Genomic DNA, 23,536 nt, shown 5'->3' with positions numbered 1-23,536 from the left:
TTTTGTTGTTGTATGTCAATGTGAGTTAGTGTTTTACCTGTTCCTCCATATTGTTGATGATCAACATTGATGCAGACTGAGATTCACAGCTCCTCTTAGATTCGTCAAAGCTGTGGAGCTCTTTGGAGAAGTAGTAGCACTTGTCTCTGAAGCCAACCCACTCTGCGGGACAACCTATGTTGATAAATTATAAAATGGCCAAATAGTTACTATACTTTGACTGATAAGACTCCATAACAGTTAAGACTTCATCATGCAATACCTCCCAAGCATCTCAGTTGTGGGGCAAGGATTCATACGTTTCACCAGTTACAAACAGAAGGAAATGACAGAGTCTGACCTGGGGCCCACAAAGTAGGAGCAGGAGGTTCACTCTGCAGAGACATGGGGCCCAGGGGCACTGCCGGTGGGTAAGGGAGTCCTGGCAGTCCTGGGGGTCCTGGAGCGCCAATGGGCCCCACCGGCCCTCTAGGCCCCTGCTCCCCAGCTGGCCCCACTGCACCTCGGATCCCTGGTGGTCCTTGGGCCCCCTGAGGGCCAGGCTGCCCATCTCTCCCTGGGAGTCCGGCCGTGCCTGGTTCCCCTTTGGCCCCTGGGGGTCCTGCCCTGCCTCCAGACCCTCGGGAGCCTTTGGACCCTGGGCTGCCACGGGAGCCAGGCTGACCTTTGAACCCTGGTAATCCTGGTTGTCCAGCAGATCCTTTCTCTCCTCTGGGTCCCTGGAGCCCTGGACTACCCTTGTCTCCTTTTTCGCCCTTTTGACCAGGCTGACCAGCTGATCCTTGGGGCCCTTTGTCTCCTTTGGGGCCTCTGGGACCAGGGGGCCCTGGAACAGACAAACAAACATGCCATCAGAGAAGGGAAAACTTATATCATCATGACTGAGAAACCAGACCTACCACAATGGCAATGAGTAAGCCATCTCTGATCAATGGTCTTGGTTAACATTGTACCCTTGTAGATATTTTTGTTTCATGGGCTCAAAGATACACAGTAGTGGAATGAAAGAACTTACCTTGTAGAATGGTGAAGTTAGTGATGAGCTGCGAGTGTTTGCTGTCCACCAGCTTCATCTCCTCCATGACAATGGAGAGGCTGGTCACCTCCTTGTCCAACCTGGCAGTCAAGTCCTCCTGCTGGGACCTCAGCGTGGCCGCATCACCCCTCACCTCCGCCACTGTGCTGTTCAAGCTGAGCAGGAAGTCGGAGTGGCGGCCCACAGTCTCGCCGCAGGTCCGCAGCTGGTTGAGGTTGATGTTGATGGCCCCTAGAAGCTGGGTGGTGAAGCTGATGTTGCCTGTGACCCGGTCAATGCTCTGCTCTGACTCATCCAGGCGTAGCTCCAACTGGTCAAACTTGGTGGAGGTGTAATTGTCATGGTCCCTCTGCTGGTCCATCATCTCCCTCAGGGTCTGGTCGTGGCCTTCAGCCAGGCTGCTAGTGTTCTGGAGCTGGCCCCCCAGGGTACCCAGCTGTGAGCTGATATCCTCCAGACTGTCATTGTTGGCCTTGGCCAGGGCCGAGGCGTTGGAGGCCAGACCCTGCAGGTTCTCCACCTTCTCCCTGAGCCAGTCGGAGTCGGAGCGGGTCTGTCGGGCGGTCTGCTCCAGGTTCTGGAAGTCGTTGTGTATCTTCTGGATGGCCTGGCTGGTGTCATCCACTGAGCGCTGCAAGGAGGAGATCAGCCCCCTCTGTTGGGCCTGGGTGAGGTTGAGGTTGCCGATGCTGAGCAGTACGGTTCTCTGGAGGTTCACCTGCTGTTGCAGCTCCGTCTGCAGCCTGACCGTGTCCTCCTGGAGACCCTCCATGGAGCTTCCATAGGCGAGCAGCGTGCCATTCACCGAGCGCAGCGTGGCACTGTTGGTTTCCAGCAGCCTCTGGAGGGAGACCCGTGTGCTTTGGAAGTCCAGGCCGGCGTCCTGCAGATGGCCCAGTGCAGCCCGGTTGCTGCTGCTCCACTCTGACACCTCTGCCAGCTGCCTCTGTAGAGCGCGGATGTTGTTCTTGAAGGCCTGGAACTCTGTGGTGGTGTTCTCAGTCTTCTGTTTTGTCTGATCGTCTGAGGGGACAAGTAGGATGATGAAAGGATACACCTGAAGTTCATTTGGCGATGCCTTTGCAGCATTTAAGACCAGGCAACGAGGTATCTTTGATCCGCCGCACAATGGTCAATGTCTTAAAGTAAGCAAAGTTTTACGAAGAATATTGTGTGCTCAGCTAGTGAGTACTGATCTGTCGTGAAACTCACCCAGCTTTTTCAAGTCTGTCTCCACCTTTATGATTTTCCCACCGTAGTTCTCCATCCCCTTTGACACGTCGTCAACCTTCTGCACCACTGCAACGAAAAAATAGACAGTTAAGACTGGGCGGGTAGGCTCAATACATTATTAATAAGTGTCTGAGGTAAAAAAAAGACTGTATAGCCGGAGACCCCAGACTTCCTATTTAAAAGGGATCAGAGAGAAATCCAGCAACTCTCACTGGCAGACACTGTATAAGATGTCTACATATCTGTTGGGTATGTAATAACAACTGAATCAGGTATAGCTAGCTCCAGGATTAGGAAAGGTTAAATGTATGTGAAGTATTATATAGCTGCAGATATGACTAGGCTGAACATAGACACACAGGAGAAAATACTTTACAATTTCATAAAAAGGTGTTGTCTGTGACAAACATCTGTTGTCACAAATGGTTCTTCAGTTCTTCCGCTCATGACCGTAAGAGAACCCCATCATAAGTTTTGACGATACGTTCAATGGGTGGTCGGAGAGGGGGGACCCTCGGCAACAGGAAGTGACCTCAAGGGGGTCTTCAGTAAACAGGAGGATCAAAGGAAGCCCTGGGGAGACAGACGTTGTGTCAGGGAGGGTCTTCACGCCCCCACAGGCCACCGGACCCTTCATTTCCTCTGGAATGTGTCTGGGATTCCAGGGAACCATCTCACTTCCAGGGAGGCATCCCAGTCCTGAGCAGAGACCACAGGTCCTCTGATGCTGCGGCTCTGCAACCCTAACTGTTGTTCATCCGCCAGTTAAGAAAACAGGTAAAGGCCCTCCAGGCCTGATTTCTGATGGGCGTCATCTGTTTGGGTTTTGCCCCCAGGGATCAGTTCATCATTAATAGAAGACCGCCAGACCCCAAACTGTACATCCCTTTACACAGCCTTAGTCTGCGACTGTTGAAAACAGTCACCAGACCCACTTTCATTTGTGTTTGTGGGGCATACAGGACTCATTGTACCATGTTGTACTGATGTCTTATTGTGCTATTTGCTTGGTACACAAGATGCTAATCACAGGCAATGAGTCTGGGGAGTTTACACTTCTACACTAGAGCTGAAACAATGCATAAAAACAAGAACTAATTGGGTTCAATGCTTAAGGATCCCCACTTCAATTTTGGGGAATCCTTGATCATTAAAGAGCCCTAACTGGATCGGACAAAATGAAAGGTAACGGCTTTGAAAATGAAAGAGCCTCGAGTAACAACTGTGAGTCATTCTCCAACCACGGAGGATGAGAATACTTTTCTCATTGTCAACAAACAATGGAAAGAAGAAAAAAGAAAAAAGCATCTGAAAATAGAAACCCAGAAGTTCACGCAAAACCTTCTTTAATGACTTGCATGTGTGTTCAGCCTCATACAGAGCGAAAGCTAGTCTGGCTAAGTCATCTTGTTAGGAGGGGACTCCAAATCTAGAAGACAGTACACCCATCTTCAAACTAACTAGAGTAGACAGTTCGGATACTAGAGTAGACAGTTTGGATGGGTTGATATAATATGAAAAAGAAGATACTCATAGCAGACAGAACTACACAACATGGCTTAAGAAATACAAAAAAGTTAAACATTGTGAAAGCTTCCCCCTTTTGACAGAATGTCACAATAAGTATGTAACATATCCAGATTTCCTAATCTCCTTTTAGCAGAGGAAAACGCAACACCAGAACAACACTGAGCATCATTCCTAGAATGCCTCTCTATTTCTCCGAAAACTGGAGGAAAAAATACAAGAAAAGAATAAACAAGTAGATGAGCTGTTTTTGGAAACTGAAGTCACCAGAACTGGAAAACCAGTGTCACTAGCTTTTATCGTGAACCTGTATGGTTTCCATTCATATCTTCCTAATCATCAATCCAGCCAATCCTCTCAGAATACAAGACTAAAAGATGACAGATTAGAGTTTACCAAATGAACTACCCTGTCTTTAAAACATTGTTTAGGGAGGTTGTGCCAGTGAAGGCATGGTCATACTGGGCTGAAATGTTCCACTGCAAATGAAATGAGACACATTTCCAGTCACCAGACACCGCAAAGCAAAAACGACTATTTTACCTCAGTCTGCAGACCAAACCATAGAGTACACATTACTGTACATTGTTTCACTTGTTTTCCAACAAACACATACAAATTCATACCATATATCTATGTATTGATGTTGTCATCGTTTTAGTATACCTGCAGCTGTACTGCAGCTGTGTGGTATTTTTGTAATCCCAATTTATTAAAATTCACACATACACACTCAAAGAAAAACTGAGATCTGAAATAAAAGTAGCAGGAGTGCAGAGTGAGGGAAGTTTCCAACCCTATCCATCTCTCACTGTCTGCTCTCTCTTTCTCTCTTCTCTACTCTTTCTCTCTCTTTCCATTCAGACTCCTCCCCTTAATTCCCATCTTGTTCTCAGAGTGAGCCCCTTTATCTAGCCTCGCTGACCAGGCCAAAGGACAAGATTCAGTAGATAAAATAGCTGAGGAAAAAAGGTTTTGCTGATGTCTCAGGGGAGTCAACATCCTGTGGAGGGAGATGGGACACCAGACAGCCCTGCTTCGGGTCAGTGGTGCAGGAGAGAGGGATCCCAAGTTGAGATCAGCAATCCAATCTGACAGGAACCTGCAGGACAGATGTTTTCGAGCACGGAGTGGAGGGTTCTACCACTACATAGCACCATCTGGACCTGAGAGCGTGTTAAGGCTGAGGTGTGGTTCCCTGAAGAACCGAGCCCCCAGAACCAAGCCCCAGCGCCAGTAAAAACCCAATTTCGGTGGGTTCTGCTAGAGTTGCACCGAGTTCACTGCTCATCTGGGATCTATTAGGGCAGCATGAGACCACAGAGCCTGGGACAGGAGAGGCTATGAGGACAAACACAACCCCAGTGTGAGTATAAGGGACATCATTCTTCCAAATCCCTGATAACCGCTCGACATGTTAAGTTCATGTCACTGCAAGACGGTGTCAATAGGAAGACACTTATAGACCGCATATGGGAATGTTTAGACCAATTATGGCTGGAACGTTCCGAGTTCGGCCTTCGAAGTATGGCAGGATGGTTTCCCGAGCTGGAAAGTATGTCAGAGCCGAACAGAACAGGAAACTGAGCTGTGGCTTTGTGGAGGCCGGAGGTGTGAGGTAAAATAGGGGGTGTTGGTAAAATAAACGTAGAGAAGGTTCTGGAGTTTAGGTCAGGGTAAAATAAGGTGTATACACACACACACTCAAATACACACACATATCGGAGTGGCAGACAGAGGCCAGAGGGTGCAGAGTGAAGTGGGGGGGTGCTGCTAATGTGATTTTTGTGAAAAATCTGAGTTCAGGCAGAAACACTCATATTTTCCATGAGTCTTTCACTGCCCTTAATTAATAACAATGAAACATTGCCCAACATCATCCATGTCATGGTTGGACAGACTGTAAAGGGTCACATGGGACCTTGGCTCAAACACACATACCACACACATGCACCCACGCCTTCAATGCAAACAGACCCAATACGCTCATGTTGATCAAGCAGTAGTGATCTTATTTCCTGGCAGGATGTGGAGAGCGACCACACGCGATGTTTGGACACCTTGGCCCTCAACGAACCTTATGACTTTGGTTCAATATGTATACAAGGTGTTACATGTGAGGGTGTGGATGAGGTTATGCAGAGAAATGTTAATCATTCTGGCCCTATGTTACCATACAGAAATCAAATGAATGTTTTTTCCTCAGCTCAACTGACAGCGTTTAACACTCATGTAACTGAAGACAAGTCCTGTGTGCCCCCATCCAAATACTTTTTTGAAATATTTTGAAACATTACATCTTGTTTGATCGATCTTGCCTGGCACATTGGAGACAAGAATCTGGTCTCCTCTAACCTGATATTTCAGGATGACTCAATCCAATACTGAAATGATTTGAAATGACATGAAATAATATTTCAGCCAGCCTTAGTAGGAGAGGCTCTTGCCTTACCTTTGTATCCGAGGACAGCCACAGCGATGGTGAGGAGGGTGCACAACACGTACAGCAGGACGATGGAAGTCTTCAGAGCCCATTCATTCTTACACTTGGTACACTGGGTGCCCTCCTGGATCCCTATGGAGGGGAGACAGACACTGTTTCACACTGACGACCACACATCTATTTAAACCCACTGTATTATTCAAAACCCGGTTACATCAAGCTTTCTAAGAAAAAGGAGATACCAAGAACGGTGAGGGTTCTTGGAGGAACCAACATAAAAGGTTGGTTAATGTTAACTTCAGATTTAGGATGACCTAATAGTGACAAGTATTTGGAAGTTTCTTGAACAAATACCCCCAGAACTCTCTGAATCCAATGAGCCCGTACAGTAATCTGGCCTGGGGGTCCGTAAGACCATATGAAGAACAGGCCCTGTGTGGGCTGGGGACTGTTCAGACTCTAGGCCTGGTCTCTGGAGCCCCAGACCCCTACATCTGGACAAACACCCTGTGGGCCACATGAAAGGGCCCTGTGGTCCCCAGAGCTCCTGGGTAGTGATGGGAGTGGGGGGTGAGGGGGAGGAAAACAAGCACCCCTACAGTCCTGTTTACGCTCTGTGAAATGCTTATTTTTTCGGGGGTAGTCTTCACTCTGCAAATTCACTCAAATTCAGACTCACACATATGCCCACACACTCTCTCACACACACGGACAAAAATGTGTATTGCAATGCAGTACAAATACATCTCTCTGTGTCAAACATTCAAGTAGGAGTACAGTATTGCACAACACACTGTGTGTGGGTGGAAAACAGCTATAAGGACCACCACTGGGCCATTGTTACGGGTCTGTACGTTTGTGTTTCTAGTCTGTCCTGCAAGGTGTGGGATGCAATATCCATCCAATTATTCAAACCATGGGTTCAAATCTTCCTAAACAACAGGGATGCATACAGGCACATACATAACCCTGGTATTCTACATTTTCCCAGAATATTTCTTTCCTCCGATATCTTTCCTGACAGACTAGTGCCTGTATCCGCAGTGCTGACGGGAACACAGCTGTATTTCATTTTAATTCAGGAAGCAGGGGAAAAAAGGTCTTGGTGTTCATGTAGTTTACCTGAAATAAAACCCCCTATGCTGTGTGCTGGACAAGAAAGTGAAAGAGAATTCTTGGAACATGGAACTTTCCATGGGAACACTAAGACACCATTCATCCTATTCTGTATGTTCTCTGTGTACAAAGAACACAAAGGTACACCTATTCAACACCCAGTGGCAAACGCTTGGACAACATTCAAATGAATGGACGCTGATCCAGAGGAATATGATTATGAGTCATTACGGAAAGGAAACGGACAATCCATTGTGGATAAGTGTAACCCAGGAAACCTTTCGGCGCCAGAACCCCTCGCCACCCACGCAGCTCGACCGCTTCGAGCTACTCAAGGTACATCTTAGCCAATTATTTCGCTAGTCTGATCGTTTAGTCAGTTTTTATGCAACCACGGTCCAGGATGCGGTTCAGGACACTGATATTAACAGCTCTACCCTCCCAATAGTTACCAAGGGAACAGTAATGATCACTGTGTGTCAGGCCTCGGTTTAACACTCCAGCTGGAGGACGGATCATGCTCCCTCCGCCAACTCGAGTGAAACCGAGATTTACCGGACAGGAGTGTTGAGGCACGGACATAGCCTATTATGCACACACGGTTAAGCTGTCAAATGTCTCTGCGTATAGCCAACCTCTGTGACTCAACTCCGGCATTTAGTCCAACCAGCGGTGTCCTCAACTGACTGGAGCTAGCGCTCCGTGGCTAGCATACTGCTTTACACTGCAGGATGTGTATTTTGAGTACACCACACAGGATTCATGGCAAACTTTCATGGCGAATAAACACCAATTCTGATTCTGATAGTTGAATTCCCCATTCAGTGAAATGGTTTGATAATAATTATACCAATACAATAACAAAATACAATGGTAGGCCAAAAAGTGCTAACGAGAGAGAGAGAGAGAGAGAGAGAGAGAGAGAGAGAGAGAGAGAGAGAGAGAGAGAGAGAGAGAGAGAGAGAGAGAGAGAGAGAGTGAGGGTGAGAGAGAGAGAGAGAGAGAGAGAGAGAGAGACAAAAGAAAGATCGATCATGAGCGTGAAAGAGAGCGAAAACGTGCAGTGGGAGGAGAAGCAGTAATTGAGAGTCAAGGGGTCAGGAGAGGTGAAAGGCAGCACCTGTCCAGTGCTGTCTACCATCCGTGTGTTTCCTGCTAGCTGGCTCCCTCCCTCCTCCTCCACCTCAGAGTGACTCACCTGGGCCCTGGGCACATGGCCGTCAATAACAGGCTTCTTGAAGGGCCTCCGTGGCCTCTTTAAAACTCCCTTAACAAGGCCTCGTGCCTGCCAAGAATACCTCTTAAAATCCCTTCCCCAATTCTGAGTGGAGAGAAACACCTCAAGCACACGGCTCCAAGAAGAGACGACCATGCCTCAGTGGCGGACAGACTCCCCATGCCTCGCCTCGTTCAGCAGCTCACTTGAAGCCTAGTACAGATCATTCCCAAACAAAGTGATAAGTCAACACTTCTGAACACTTGTGATAATTATTGTCTGTTTATATATTCGAGGATCACTAATGTTAAGCAGGCATATCAGCCTGAAGTAATCAAACAGTTGATTGGGCAAGATGATGGTGCTCAATCCAAACACATTGACACACAGTGTGTATAACTATACATGCTAAAAGAGATAGAAAATGCTCTATAGGGAAGGTTGTGGGCTGTGCAGTCAACAGACATCAGGCTATAACTCTTGGGTCACATGTTAAACATGCTGTGCGGAAAAACTGGGATGAGTTTTGGCTTTCGTCAAATATGGAGGACACCTGGCAAAATACAAACATGGCTGACAACAACAGCACTCAGCTGCATTCTCTGAGAGCAAGACAGAGAGAAAGAGAGAAATTGAGATCGGATTAGGACAGATGCATCATGGGAGACAGCTGTGTTTTGTTGAACACTTCTGTTTCGTTACGTTCCACTTGGATGTCCAAGGGCCAGTTTGGAGTCGTGACCCAAGGTTCTGTTAGAATGCTGGGGTCCTGACCTGGATGTTTGCCTTTCAGTAGGTCACATCCTGGATCGGCCCTGGCTCTGACAGCATCACAACAAGGGACAGATGCTGCCCTTCTCTGACTGTGTTACATCAAAGTCAAGTCAGCCCTGTGAGAAAGGCTCAGGCAGCAAAGACACCTGGGATACGAAGTGTTCTCATTGTTTTACTGGCTGTGATCCAAGTCATACATATGCTTCCTTAATTTCATATGTACATTTTGTCTGTAATAGTGTTCAGATTCTTTCAGATTATTCAAAACACTGAGTGTCTGTGGCAGGCACTAAATGCCTTTCCACTTCTGATGGGTTTTGTTTGTGATTCTTTCTAATGTGTCTGGCCTGTCAGCTATAAGAGTTCAATTCTACTGTGAAACCAAACCCAAACTCTCCAAGAAAATGCTTCTCTTGTCTTGTCATTGTAATTTGGGGGGAAAAGTGTGTTTGACCAAAAACAGACAGAACTAGAGACATGAGGGAATGCCAAACTCCTTGTTCACAGATTAACTACAGCCTGGTATCTGTATCTGTAGAGATTCGTCATTGTCCTCCTCATTCAACTGGACAGTAATTCAGTTTCGCTCTGTCGATTGTGACCACAAAACTACATTCAGGATGCAAAGACCACATGCTGGCAAAAAAAGAAAAAACATTACTGCCTATGGCAAAAGACATCGAAGCACTACAAAAACCCATAGAACCTTCTCCACAACAAGAATACCACTTAAATCCCTTTCTACATCAATGTGGTTTCCCCGGGTCTTTAGGAGGGACAACATGCTATTGTTTTGTAGAAGCCATTAAGATGATCTGACATTCTGACAAGGTTCATCTCTGTGCTCAGTAGACGTCTAGGCTGGGCCTTTAAGATCTATCACTGAGATTTCCTGAACCCTAATCCTGTCCAAACATCATTTGTTCAATCCCCATCCCCCCAAAAAACAAAACAACTAAGCCTTACTAAACAGTCAAAATGACCTCCCAGTGACTAGGTTAGCTCAGAACAGATAAGCGAGCCCAGCTCATTAAAATACGTTTATTTACAGTAAATAGCAGCAGGGACGCTATAGTAACGGATGACAACACAGAGCTCCGAGATCTGAGGTCAGGCACACTGTGTTTTGGAGCGCTGCCTTGCTTAACACACTCAGCCCTTTCCAGGAATCCGACCCTCAACTCACATCTGCTCCAAGAGGGCAATCAGAGCATTGTTATGTGCAATGAGAACTCTGGCATGCTTGACAGAGACAAGGAGAGAGGAGTTTCAGAGACTGAGGACACTCTAAGACAACAGCCAGTCGGTCACTTCCTTCGGGTTAGAGTGGGACCAGACAATAACAGGTCCGGACAATTCCTTTAAATTGTTACATTTGTTTTGTAAGTCATGCTAAACACTCTCCTTGTTTATTAGAGGTTTAAAATAGCTGCAACCCCTCAGTCCATCTGTCTCTCGTTACCTCAAACAGAGAAGAGAGGAAGTTTAATAAGATCTTTTGATATGCTATAATCCAAGCCAAGATCTTTTACTATTTGGAGGGAGAGGAGGGTTTAATGAATGACTCATACGCTGCTCTGCTTTCTCAATGGCTTTGAGGAGTAGTAAAGAGACTGAATCAAATGATGTGTGAGCATGAGTGTGTCTGTGTGCATGTGTGTGAGGTGCATCAGTCTGTGGGCAGGGGGACAGGGAGCCAGTCTGACCAGGGTGGGCTTCAACTCTATATCCAGGCTCCAAACTGGGCCTCCATGCTGTACATCTCCAACAGGCCTCCTCTCCACCTCCAGCATCCACAGTGGAGGTCTAGATCTTGGCTCTGTGAAAGTCCTGCCTAATGATGGACTGTTTAACAGTTTGAATTGGCTCTGATCTAAAACATATCCACTGTTCTAACTTAAAGCCTGTACCTGCCAATGACCTCATCCTGGGGAGCAGCATGGCTCATGGGGGGAGGAGGGGAGGGTGCGAGGGGATAGGGATCCTGGGGCCCAGAGAAGCTGACACCATCCCTCCTCCGTGTGTGGCCAAACGCCCCATCTCTTTTACAGCATGTGATGGAAACCATACGCCGTCGCCACGCGAGACAGCCAGGCGTGAGACACGCGGTTATGAGTGAAAGAGGAGAGGGAAGAGAGAGATGAGAGGGACACAGCAAAAGGGATATCTGAATGATGGAGGAAGAGAGAAAGAGGAAAACAGGAAGAGAGCAATAAAGAGAAGGAGGTGGAGGCCAGAAGTATGGAGACACCAAGTGACAGAAAGATGAAGAGGGGAGCATAGTGAAAAAGCAGACCGGACGTAGCCGTGACAGTAGATCTGCATACCATCACGCTATAGAGAGGTTAGCCAGACTGCAACCAGGGTCTGCAGTGTGACAGTGTGTGACAGAGAGAGAGGGCTTAGAGGGCTACTTACGCTTGAGAAAGACAGAAAACACAGACACTCTTCTGCAAACCTGGTGCAAACACAGAGGTCTGTTCCAAGTTTTAGAAAGTAATCAAGGTGCATTTGATTTGCTTCACATTTGACACTTTACTGATGACTCGGTTTAGTTGCAGCACGAAACTCACCTAACATGACCAAGAGTCTGCTCAGGGTCTCTTTGTCCTCTTCTTGAGGGGACACAGTTGTCCCAAACATAGCATAACTTATGGACTGCCAAGGATACTGTATGAAGAATTGTTGCCTTTAATTAGAACCATCATGTTACAGTCATGGACTCTATTTGCCTCATTGAATATTCTATTCAACTGTATCTTTGACCATGTTCTCTGCCACACAATCTAGTACGATCTATAGACAGAAGGTGGGCTGGCAGAGAGAGATATGGAGAGAGAGAGAGAGAGAGAGAGAGAGAGAGAGAGAGAGAGAGAGAGAGAGAGAGAGAGAGAGAGAGAGAGAGGGGGGGGGGGGGGGGACATATTTTACAAGTTGGACAGCAGGTGGATGGAAGGTAATACAAAGCCAGCCAAAACCCAGCAACCCCATCATGGATGCTGTAATGTCTTCACACCATCTGATAGTAAACATGGACAAAGAAACACTTCACAAATGGGACAAGTAGCCTGCAGACAGGCAGGCAGCGAGCAGAAGACAGAACCTGCTTGGTACATCCCATCCACCCTGACCTGAGGCCCTGCCTGGGTCTGCACAGACTCAGTGTTAGACGAGCAGGTCGTCTTTCTAGAAACCTCCATCAACAATAGAAGCAGGGAGAGGGAGCGGGTTGGCCGCAGCACAGCTTGGGGATTTGAGGCCCAGGCAATGACTCTGGGTTTTGGTTACAAAGCAAAACAAGGGTTTAAGCACCCCAAACATTGCTGTCTCCCAGTTTGTGTGTGTGTGTTTATGTGTGTGAATGTGTGCGTGTGTGTGGCCCAATGTTTAATGACCTCCATCAGCGTCCAGAAATTGATACAGAAGAAAATAAAACAGAAACTGTCAGCAAAAAGAGCTAAATGGGATCATAGGGAGTTTTGATAACTATCATAAAACATATTAAACTCAATGACAGACAAACTGTTACAATACAAGCACTGATCTTTCATTGATCTTCGAATGAGAAAGATCAAAAGGTCAAGCATTCTGTACAACTCCTCCACATGCAATCCTGCACCATCTCAAAAGCTTCAAAGAGTAAAGACTGGCGTATTCAAATTTCCTTCCAGTCAGCATTTTAAATGGAGATGTTTGGCAGTCTCTCTTTTTCCCTCTCGCACACCCTCTCTTTTTCCCTTCTTTCAACCTTCCAGAACCTTCTTTGGTTTTTCTTTGCGCTCAACTTCTTGTTTTAGTAATGGTTGGAACCTGGTCCTTGTGTCTGATGGCTCTGTGTCTGACTGTCATGAGTTGCTATCCCATAATTGGCTCCTCTGGGTGCCCTTCAAAACTAAATCTACTAAGACCCCCAGTGACGAAGAAGCTATGGCAGGGAGTCAAGCGCAAATAAACCGCTGGACGTAACTGGTCGAAGAAAAGGGAAATAAAACAAACAAAGGGGACATATACTCTCTGATACACAGCTGAGAAAATAAACCATAAACTGGTATTTGAGGCATGACGTTTCATGACTGGCTCTTCTGTTGCTGCTGATGGAGGTCTGTGGTGGCCACGTTGGGGACTTGACGTTAACATCATACAGTCCCCCCTCCCCTTTGCTCTCTCCCTTTCTCTCTGTCTTCTGCCTCCCCCGTTTCACTCGCCCACCCACCCAACCCTCCCCTCTCATTCTGACTTGGAACTTAATCTGCTTGCACACGGTAACCATGGCCATCTGCAGGGGTCTCGTCAGAGTGTTTTAGTCTGTCTCCAGAAAGTTCACATTTACTTCCTTCCATACACCATAAACAACATGGCATTAGTAGTAAATACGGTTTTATAGAACAGTGTGAATGTACTCCCCTCTGTGCAACATGACAACACACAGTCTGAGCTCATTCCTCATAAAGAGGGCACACTACTCTCCCTCAAATCCAGTCCCAGGCTCCAGCCCTGACCCTGGACACAGCCCTAACTCCAAACCCTAGGCCCTCAGGCCAGACTCCAAACCCAAGGCCAACCTCTACACCCCCAGCCAGAAGCCCCCAACACACCTGTGTCTCGGATGCACTGTTTGTGTCAGTATACTTGACTTGCCACGCCTTTTGGTGTTTGACAGTAAGGCGACTGAGTTCATTTGGGTCTGCGGTGGGTATGTGCGTGACTACTTGACTGCATATTCTGAGTGCTCTACAGTAACATACCTGTGTGCCTGTGAGTGAGGAAAACACAAGGGGAAAGATGGATGGAGATCTAAAGCAGCTCCACTCTGCCAGCAGCTATTTAACTTCACAGGAGCCATGAGGTTTTACTTATATTAACCTAGTCACACACAAACTATATGCACACACACACACGCACACACACAAACTAACACACACGTACCCACAGTATCCTTGGTTACATAGTGTGATATTGTGAGCTCACGTTTGCCATCGATATTACATCTAAGAGATTATAGCACTGTTGTCAGAACAACCTCAACAAAGTCAAGTTACTGTCTACATCCCATAGCTTTTGGTTTATATATATATGCTATAACTCCAAGTCAACCTGGTCTACGTCAAGGCTGCAGATGTGGATCCAGATAGAACCATTAGGTCATAAAGAAGCAAGGCAGATTCTTGGGCTGGTTTAACAGGAAGCATGTTGGGGGAGTCACAATGGGCCGGAGGTTTTACTGCCCAGGCAAAGTCCCATCAGCAAAACTCATCACTCACTTGGCCACCGGCCTCAATGTAGTCAGACCCAAAACCATGTGGAGTGTTGAGCTAACACAAACTGAGCTTAAACCTGCTGGGATAGTGCTAAGATGAACCAATGCTAGCTGAGGTACAGAGCAAGAGAAGCAGACTTTATTCAAATCACATCCTCTTCAGAGAAGGTTTGGATTTCCCATACGACGCAACACTCTGTGTTGTACCGCTGTGGTGTTGGGTTGGGTTGCAAAGATTTACTGTATGGTTGTAAAAACTTGTCAGGGCTTATGGTCAACCTTGAATCAACCACTCTGTAATTTAAGGGTTTTAAGGTTACATTTTAATTAGAAGGTAAGTCATACCCGCTCCAGTTTGGCTTGTAAAATGAACTAACTATGGTTTGAATAAAGAAAAAAATACATATTTATCTGTCAGAGATTCATAAAAGTGGCAATACAAGTTAAGTACTCAAAATGTGGTGCCGGGGGTTCGATTTTTACTGACCGTTACATGTAGCAGGAAAATCAAAATTTGGATTTGAGTTGGTTTATAATCCATATGGACACAATTGAATAAGAGGAAACCACTTGACGAATGTAACATTTCAATAAAATCCTTTCCCCCCACACACCTGAGTAATGTCCAATATCAACATATCTACATGAAAAGAAAAGCAGACATAAAAGCTATGGCTTGCATTCTGAAGGATGTAACAATAAAGACTGTCTGTCTGTTGCATCGTGGGTAACGGAGCTCCGCATGGGTGGCCTACCACAACTGTGGTGGTATGCGGGGGCGTGGCTTGTCAATCTCCATGACACCAAGCTGTATTTGGACAAGAAGATGGTCTGCATGTTTGTCTGCCAATGTCTTCAGAGAAGCATGCTCTTTAATGTCAGGCCTGCCCTGAGCCAATTAAAACACTGTCAGAGCTGCCTTTAGCCAATCAGAGGAGCACCCGCCTGCCTGTCAGACATCTGGGCATATGAATCATGCAGAGTATACAGCAGTTACTGGAAACACTAATCAACAACAGAGAACAAAACGTTTAAAACTGTGCCCCCAACAAAGCTGTTTACTTTGTTTGCAGTTTGTTTTGAGGGGCTATACAGCTAACTCCTCTCCCCTGGAAGGTTGTTTGATGTATATCTCAAATGGTTCTCCTCTGGCACCACTCTGAACAGCCAGGGTTGGGTTTAACAGGAACCTTTTGATGCTCCTTCACCCATCACCGTCAGCACTATAGTTACCATTACCTACATCTTGGTACAATATATATCGCTGTACATACCCCAGTGGATCAAACACTGAAGGCGAAGACCCACTGGGTTCAGGAAAGTGTGTAAAAAGAAAATACACCCGTGATTTTTTCTTCCTTCTGCGTTTTAGCCACATCTGAAAATGTGATAGTCATTATGGTTCTGTCAGGGATCTGGACTAGACTGCATCTCCTTTCTACCTCTGCTCTGGTTTTCACAACTACCAGGAAGCGGCGGGTTGATCTTGGCAGCTTGCTGAGTCGATTTATTTTCTTTCGTTAATGTTTCAACCTCTGAAAAACAGCTCCTCTGTTTTTCAGTATGCTAAACGAGTATGAATTAGAACCACCGGATTCATCATTTACATGTGTGTGCACTTTTTCACTAAGGCTTACAACACACACACACACGCAAACATTATACAGAATCCATTATACCCAGGGGGTTTATATGTAGGTGCAGTATAACTTGAACATGGTCTCTTTAAAACTAAGGCCTACTGGCTTGCCAAGTGTAATACACTATTTTTCAAAGGGAGGCCTCAAAGGTATGCAGGTGTCCAGGCATAGCTCACTCTCTCTCTGCTGTTCCACACTCCATTTGTGGATGTGAGATTTAGACACTCTGCATGAAAGCCATGTAAAATACACCGGCCTCCCTGACCCTGACTCCAACGCTGGGGGTCAGCCTGCTGCTGCATGACTGCACGGGTCACCTCCAGGACACACCGGGCCTGGTGACGTGGAGCTGAGCCTGGGAAATGGAGCTAGTAGTGGTGGGGGTAGGGGGATGGAGGTTGTGGGTAGTATGTAAAGTTGGGGGTTGAGCTAAGGTGTGTGTGTGGGGGGTTGAGATAGAGGTGGGGGTTGATGGAGGATGTGGGGCGGGGATGGGTTTACAGAGAAGGGGGGTTTGAGAGGAGATGGGGGTGGAGGTAGAGTTGAGGGGCCAGAGGAGAAGGTGGGGGTGGAGGTTTGAAGTTGAGGTAGGGTGGAGGGCAGCTGGTCTTCCTCAGGTGAAAGCAAAGAGTCGTTCACACCAGACGCTGGATTAAAAAAACAAGATCTAACTGCTAGCATGTGTGTTGTGCAGGCCAAATCCACATGTTGGCTGGATTAACACCACTCTTTCTGCTGGGGGATCAGGAGAGAAATAAGGGTTTTGTCTGTAGTTGTGATGACCTATAATGCAGGATGATGTTGATGAAGGAGTCGATGTGCAGACTAGATTCCTTTGTCTTCCTTGATCGCCTGCCATTTTCCCTTTGGCTCCTTCTCATATTTTTGAAAGATTCTGTATTGATGGGAATGAGTTATGATCGTGTGAGATCAACTTTTCCCTTTCTGGATTCACTGTCTGCAGGGTTTGGATGTGAGAGTGTGCAGTCAAGATATACTTTTGTCAAACTCTTGATAGAATACTATAAAGTAAAACCAAATACTTTCTTTTGGATACATAACCTCCTCAAAATGTACAACAGCACAACTTAATAAGGCCAAACCTGAAATGTATTTTCTCCAATATATTGGACTGTATAAAACAAGTATACTGAATATGCCCCCTTTTTTGTTCATAGATCCAATTGTTGAAATGATATATCTGTTGTTCCCTTTTCCACCGTTTGCTTTATAGGATGTTTTCTATATATGTGCATCATCAGTTATGTAAAACAATGAGTGTGTGAGGAGAGCAGGTGAACGACAAGATCGTCACCAGATTTTTCTCCACAAACAATGTCCAACTGGCTTTCATTGTTAGAATCCCAGTCTCCCCCATCTGTCTTAGACACACACACACACACACACACACAAACACACACACACACACACTGTAACTAGATCTTTAACATTCTTATCTATCCTTTCCCTCCTCCAAATCCATCTGTCCTCTTCCTGGTCTTGTCTTTCAACAGCCTGGTTCCCCTCCACCTTTTCTTCCTTCGTCTTTTTCACTCCCTTCCTCCCCCTGGGGAAGAACCCCCCCAAGCCCGACCCAGCCACCCGCCTCTCTCTCCTTCCCTCTCAGCACCTCTTGTTCTCCTTGCACATTCACCTCATCAATGTTATCTCGCTCGATCTCTCTGTCTCTAGGAGTGGGTGTGGGTATTCTAGGGAGATGAGAAGGGGCAGTGTGCAGAGTGTGTAGATCATGTCTGCTCTGGTCTTTATGTCAAGCTTTACGTATGGGTTCAGATAAAGCATCGATGGGGTGTCCAGCAGTTTTAGGTTTTACTGTGGGATTGATTTATTTTTGGTCCAGTAACTGCCAAATTGGAACAGAGTTGGGGTTTTTTTACAGTAAGATAAGATGTGAAAGGATGTCTTGTCTGTTGGATAGTAGCCGTGCTCTACCCAGATTTAACCAGCTCTAATAGCCATATAGTTTCTACTATCTTTGTGTGACCTGAGACTTGTCTATCTTCCAGCAGACAGAGATATGTAAGCCATACTAGAATGTTACTGCAATAAAAACTGGAAACTAAGACCTCTCCTATATCTTGTTACAACTCAGTTTCAATGTTATACCTGTGTTACTGGAAAATGATTCATGGTTGTCACCCACCCTTTCCTTAACACAGCATCAATGATGACCCCCTCCCTTTCTCTCTTGCTCACTCTTCTCTGTTCATTCACTCCATCATTCTTTTTAATAGTGTCTTTCTCTCTTTTCTCTTGCACGTTCTCAGGTCTGGAAGAATGTTTCACTAGCTCGCAACTCAGGTTCGTTGGCCCAGTCCCTGGGTGACTTCTACAAGTACTTTCCCATCCCTCCCTGGTCTCTGCACTGCGTAGTGGGAGGTGCACAGGTGGTTGACCTGACACGCTTGCACGGTCAGGTAAGGTTAAGTGTGTAAATTTCCCTCTCAAGACAATCTTATGGCCTTAAGAAAAGAATATGATGGGGGCACATTATTGTCTGAGCTCTGTTATGCAACACTAATCTGGAGATCACACCTACCCAGAGTGATGTGATTAGGAAAAAGTTAAGTTGATGTTGTTTGATTTTAACCAAAACCACTGCCCATGGAGAGAGAGTTGGGAAAAACAAGAAACGAGGAGAATGAAAGAGACAGCGAAAGCAAACAGACACATGCTAAAAGGGTAACCAATCTGACTTGTGAGGGACTCCCTAGTTCAAACGCAACTTTGACAACAGTGGTGACTGGTAAACACATTTAAGGCTTCTTCAACAATGAAAAATAGCTAATAAAATCCCGTTGTTGTAATGTCGAGAGAGGAAAATGATGGAGAGTGTTTGAGAAACACCACAACTTGAGCAAGGGAGCCACATAAAAGCGCATTCCACGCTGCTTGACACTGCAGAGTGGCACATAGCGCAAAGCCACAGGAAACATTGGAAGATTGAGTTGGAGATACACTCCACGTCTTGTTGAAAGTCAGTCTAAAGTGGCTTTTCTGTGTGTTTTTCCTATTTCATCTGGAGCATAGTGCCAAGAGTAATTTGGGGAGGTTGGGTAGGGGGTGGGAAGTCATGTTTGACTCTGTTCCCCGCCAGAGGGGCCCATTGGACAGAACTGGGAGGCCGGCTGTGCTGACACAGCTGGGCCTGGGCAGCGACCCCAGCTCTTCACTCCAGCGGGCCATGCTGAAGAAACCATAACAAGTGCAGGAAACAGATCAGCACACTCTAGGTTCTAAACCGGCCACAGAATCCCTGGCACCACGACTCCAGACCCAGATGTGTGGGAGGGGAGGCTTGTGAAGCCTAGATATCTCTGGTTTAACTATGTCCACAACAGCTCCTTAGATCAATCACCGAGGTCAAGTACGAGCGGCTACCTGGAGAGGGACATGAAAGTCCTCTAATTACAAAACACTCCTAGGCTCTCTTCATATCCATGCCACTGCCTGCCAGTAGGATATGTAGGGGTAATGCCTGTGCTGGTGCTGAAGGCCAGAAGGACAGCTTCTTAAGCCCATGACAGATTCCCTTCATCCAGCCTTTAACAAGAGCTGAGGGGGTTCAGCTAAAGAACAGACTGGATTTTTGGTCTCATTCTAATGACCTTCCTATGTCAACCCCCCACAGGAAAATAAATATGTCCAAACCTTGAGGACTGGAGAGGTAATTTTGAGCTGGCTTCAATTTGGCAGAAAGAAGGAGATGGGATTACCATATGAATTCACTCAGCGCCCGTGTGTATGTGTGTGTGTGTGTGTGTGTGTGTGTCCATCCACATGTAATAGAGTGAGAGAGAGAAGACAGGGTTTCATACGTATCTGGGTTTATGAACCCAGGGCCATGTCAGCTCAGCTCATTCCGTACGATGAGAAAGCGAAATGGTTACCCGGGTGATTCTGCAGCACATGTGTCAGCAATTGCACATGACTCCACCAAAAGCACATAAACACATTTCAACATGTGGTCCCACACAGTACTCAAGTGTGCTGATTTTACACCTTTGCATTTTACATGCAGCCAACCTTAGGCCTCTGCATTGGGGGGTGAGAGAGCAAGGTAAGGCAGAGTTCCTTCTGCTCTGGGAAACACAACCACCTTGTCCTGAAGGACTTCTGAATCACTGAGGAAGAATGTTCTGGAAGAAAGCTTCTCTGGGAGTTATCTATCTGTCATACAGCTTAGCCTACATTTCATTGGAAGACTGGGATCAGTGCTAGACAGTACAAGCAAGCGCTCCCAGAATTTCAGGAATTCTCCAAATGGGGTCAAGAAAACCAACATACAAGTTGTGTCTAACAAACAACTTTTCTCCCAAATGGAGACTGATAAGTCAACGCAAATAATCTATCAATCCCCAAAACAGCAATACGGCTACTTAGCCAGCATTTGTTCAGAACATGGTCTGGAGTCAGCTGAATTAACTGTACAGTCATGGCCAGATACTTTACTCTGAGGCCTCTGCAGATGCAAACCCATGGTTCTCCACCAGCAGAGATAATACAGATGAAGGCTGAATAGTGAGAAGGTACCGTACATGTAGCATGTGTGATGGTGTGGACAATGAAGGCTTGCAGCAGCTTTAAATTGCACAATATGGCCCTTAGAGACAGCATTTGGGACAAGCCTTCAGTCCAGTCCAGCTGCTGCTGCTGCTGCTGCTGTGGTCTTCCCACCCTAACCCCTCAACGACCTCCCCCACCCATCCACCTCCCCTCCCTGGGCCTGCAACCCTTCTAGCAGCCTCTTGAGCTAGCTGCTTTCTCAGCCAGAACTGTTCCACACATCCAGAGTTCATTTGAATAAAGTTGAAAGCAAGTTGGCCTGGGGCCTGGTCCCCACACTACTCTAATGTAGTCCAGTCCCTCGCTCGCGCACTCAGAGAGAAAGACAAACAGGATGCTTCCTCTCGGGTGACACTTTGATGAGGGAGATGGTGTTTTTTTGACACAGTTTGAGTTTGACCCGGCGCTGGGGTTAAAAAAGAAGAGAGAGAGCCTGCTCCCCATCCTCACACTGAGGCCTAGGACCTGGGCCCCGGGCCCAGGCATGACTGCATGAGTCATACTGGAGCAGAGCTGAGAGACATAGAGGCTGCCACATCCCCTCCTAGATCAACAGTACACTACAATGATGGAGTACTCTCTCTAGCTCTCCAGAGAACAGAGGAGCGTGTCTCCCTCCCTCTGTGTGTGGATGTATGTGAGAGACACAGAGAGAGAAAAAGAGAGAGAGAGAGAGAGAGAGAGAGAGAGAGAGAGAGAAAGAGAGAGAGGAGAGAGAGAGAGAGAGAGAGAGAGAGAGAGAGAGAGAGAGAGAGAGAGAGAGAAATTAAGAGAGAAAGAAGGAAAGTAGCTAGTGTATGTGTACATCTCTCTGTAAATAAATGGGGGGGTGTTTTTATGAGGCTTTGTCCTCTTGACCTCACAAGCTGTGTTGGCCGTTCTAGGGCTCTGGGTGGGATGGCCCACACAGGCTGTCAGTTGCAGTTAGCTGCTGCTCTGTCGAAGCCCATACTTAGGCTGTCCACAGTAGGAACATTTCAGTGACCTCCTGACCCCTTGGCTGCGAGGAGACATGGCCCACACTGACCTATGTCTGTTGTGACACACACTGCCTCTTTGTCTCGCTTTCTCTCGGAGGAGGAGGAGGAGGAGGAAGAGGAAGGCAGCCATCAGTCTAAGGCCCAGCTGAGACAGATCATACAGTAGTAGGAGGGGATGTTCTTCTACTCACCGAACCTCTTGTATCCAAAAGACTGTACTTCCTCCTCGTCTGCAAAATCGTCTGTAAATGTAAGACACATGCATGTACAGTTCTTAGTTGAGCATGGCTTCACAGACATACAGTACTTGCAAAAACAAATTGCCTCTCTGTAAAACACCTCGTCCCAGATCAACCAATGAAGCAAAGCGCTAGTAAGATGCTTTTGCATATATATGCCCGATTCAGCCGACAGATAAGGGCATGTGACATATGCTATAACTCTAGCGTGATGGTGAATGAAGTAAAAGCAGACATCGGGTTGTAGGATCAGCCAAAGCCTGTGGTTTCTCTGACTTGACTGTGAAACCAGCTAATTACACTATTTTACCACTCTGCTATAGGACACAGGCTAGGAGGAGGCTTGGGGGGAGAGCATCACTGGTAATGGCCAACAGATGTATGAGAGATACAGTGTTGACTAGTCGGCATTGGGCAGGGGGGCAAGATAGTCAAGGGCAGAGGACAGTAGATCAGTGGGGCCAGGGGCAGAAGAGGCAAGGGTAGAATTGGGCAATGAAGCAGGGGGACAGGAGAGGCAGGGGCAGTAGAGGCAGGGGGTAGGATGACTTATGTCCCAAATCACTCATAGAACATTTAAAAAAAGACATGGCAGAATGAGTAGATGACAAGCCTTTAAGACTTTTACCTCAGACTGCTCAACACTGTGGCCATATTTGCAGCTGAGCTCTGACTCTTGTATGTAACTTTGGTGGCCGAAGTAGAAGAAGAAATACATAAACATCTTCTGCAACCATGTAGTCTTGATCATGTTGATGGATGATGAATAGAATAAGGTATATATGTATGTATACCATATAACTTCTAATAGAATAGACATTAGCATTAGACAACGTATTTCAAAACGCAATTCCGTTTCAGCACTGCGCAAGACGATAATCTTAACCAGATGTGACATACCGCGCAAGCACGCACATCCAGGCAGACACATCGAAATAATACCATGCAACACTTTCGTAAAAAAATATGATTAAATGGATAGACATCACACTGCAATATTTCAGTCCCTTTGCCTACCTTTCATGGCGTTCTACAAATCTATAAGAATGGTGTATGAGTAAGAAGTTGACGGTCCCACGTTCACTTTTTGCGCATCCCCACATCCAGTGCAATCAAACACTTCTGATCAGCGTTTCTTACTGTTTATAATACTATTAAAAAACAAAATAAAGTTTCAGTCTTCCAACTTCAAATCCAAACTTCACTTCTTCATGATGAGCGTCCCGTTAGTCCCATATCGTTTGAGTCTGTGCGTTTGCAAAAAGATTATTTCAGCATTAAAAGATGGATTATTCCTGAAGCCTGGACTTTTGAGTTGTTGTCCTGTAGACTGCAAGTTTAGAGTGTTGGGATATTGATATCTGTTTGCCAGTGCGCTGGTTAACCACCTCTCAAACCCACAAAAATGTCAACGCGCAATGTCCCGCGTCTGCAGAGTGTTCTCCGTATAACCACGTGTTTTCTACATCTGTCCGCTCCTCCACTGAA

General features: G+C 46.4%; 1 protein-coding gene across 1 annotated transcript in view; it reads right to left on the bottom strand.

The window, feature by feature from the left end:
• Nucleotides 1–23,536, bottom strand: part of LOC146274947 (collectin-12-like) — a 26,742-nt gene extending 3,206 nt beyond the window's left edge. Inside the window, exons 1-7 of the mRNA XM_084702788.1 lie at nucleotides 23,066–23,536; nucleotides 22,001–22,051; nucleotides 6,249–6,371; nucleotides 2,249–2,335; nucleotides 1,016–2,059; nucleotides 341–826; nucleotides 38–174 (exon numbers count right to left, since the gene is read on the bottom strand). Of these exons, the coding sequence (XP_084558914.1) occupies nucleotides 38–174; nucleotides 341–826; nucleotides 1,016–2,059; nucleotides 2,249–2,335; nucleotides 6,249–6,371; nucleotides 22,001–22,051; nucleotides 23,066–23,072 (1,935 nt within the window). The 5' untranslated portion in view covers nucleotides 23,073–23,536. The remainder of the gene's footprint in view (nucleotides 1–37; nucleotides 175–340; nucleotides 827–1,015; nucleotides 2,060–2,248; nucleotides 2,336–6,248; nucleotides 6,372–22,000; nucleotides 22,052–23,065) is intronic.

The sequence above is a fragment of the Hypomesus nipponensis genome, chromosome 8, assembly GCF_054491055.1.
Source record: "Hypomesus nipponensis isolate SF chromosome 8, ASM5449105v1, whole genome shotgun sequence".
NCBI lineage: Eukaryota > Metazoa > Chordata > Actinopteri > Osmeriformes > Osmeridae > Hypomesus > Hypomesus nipponensis.
This window is presented reverse-complemented; position numbering and strand designations above follow the sequence as displayed.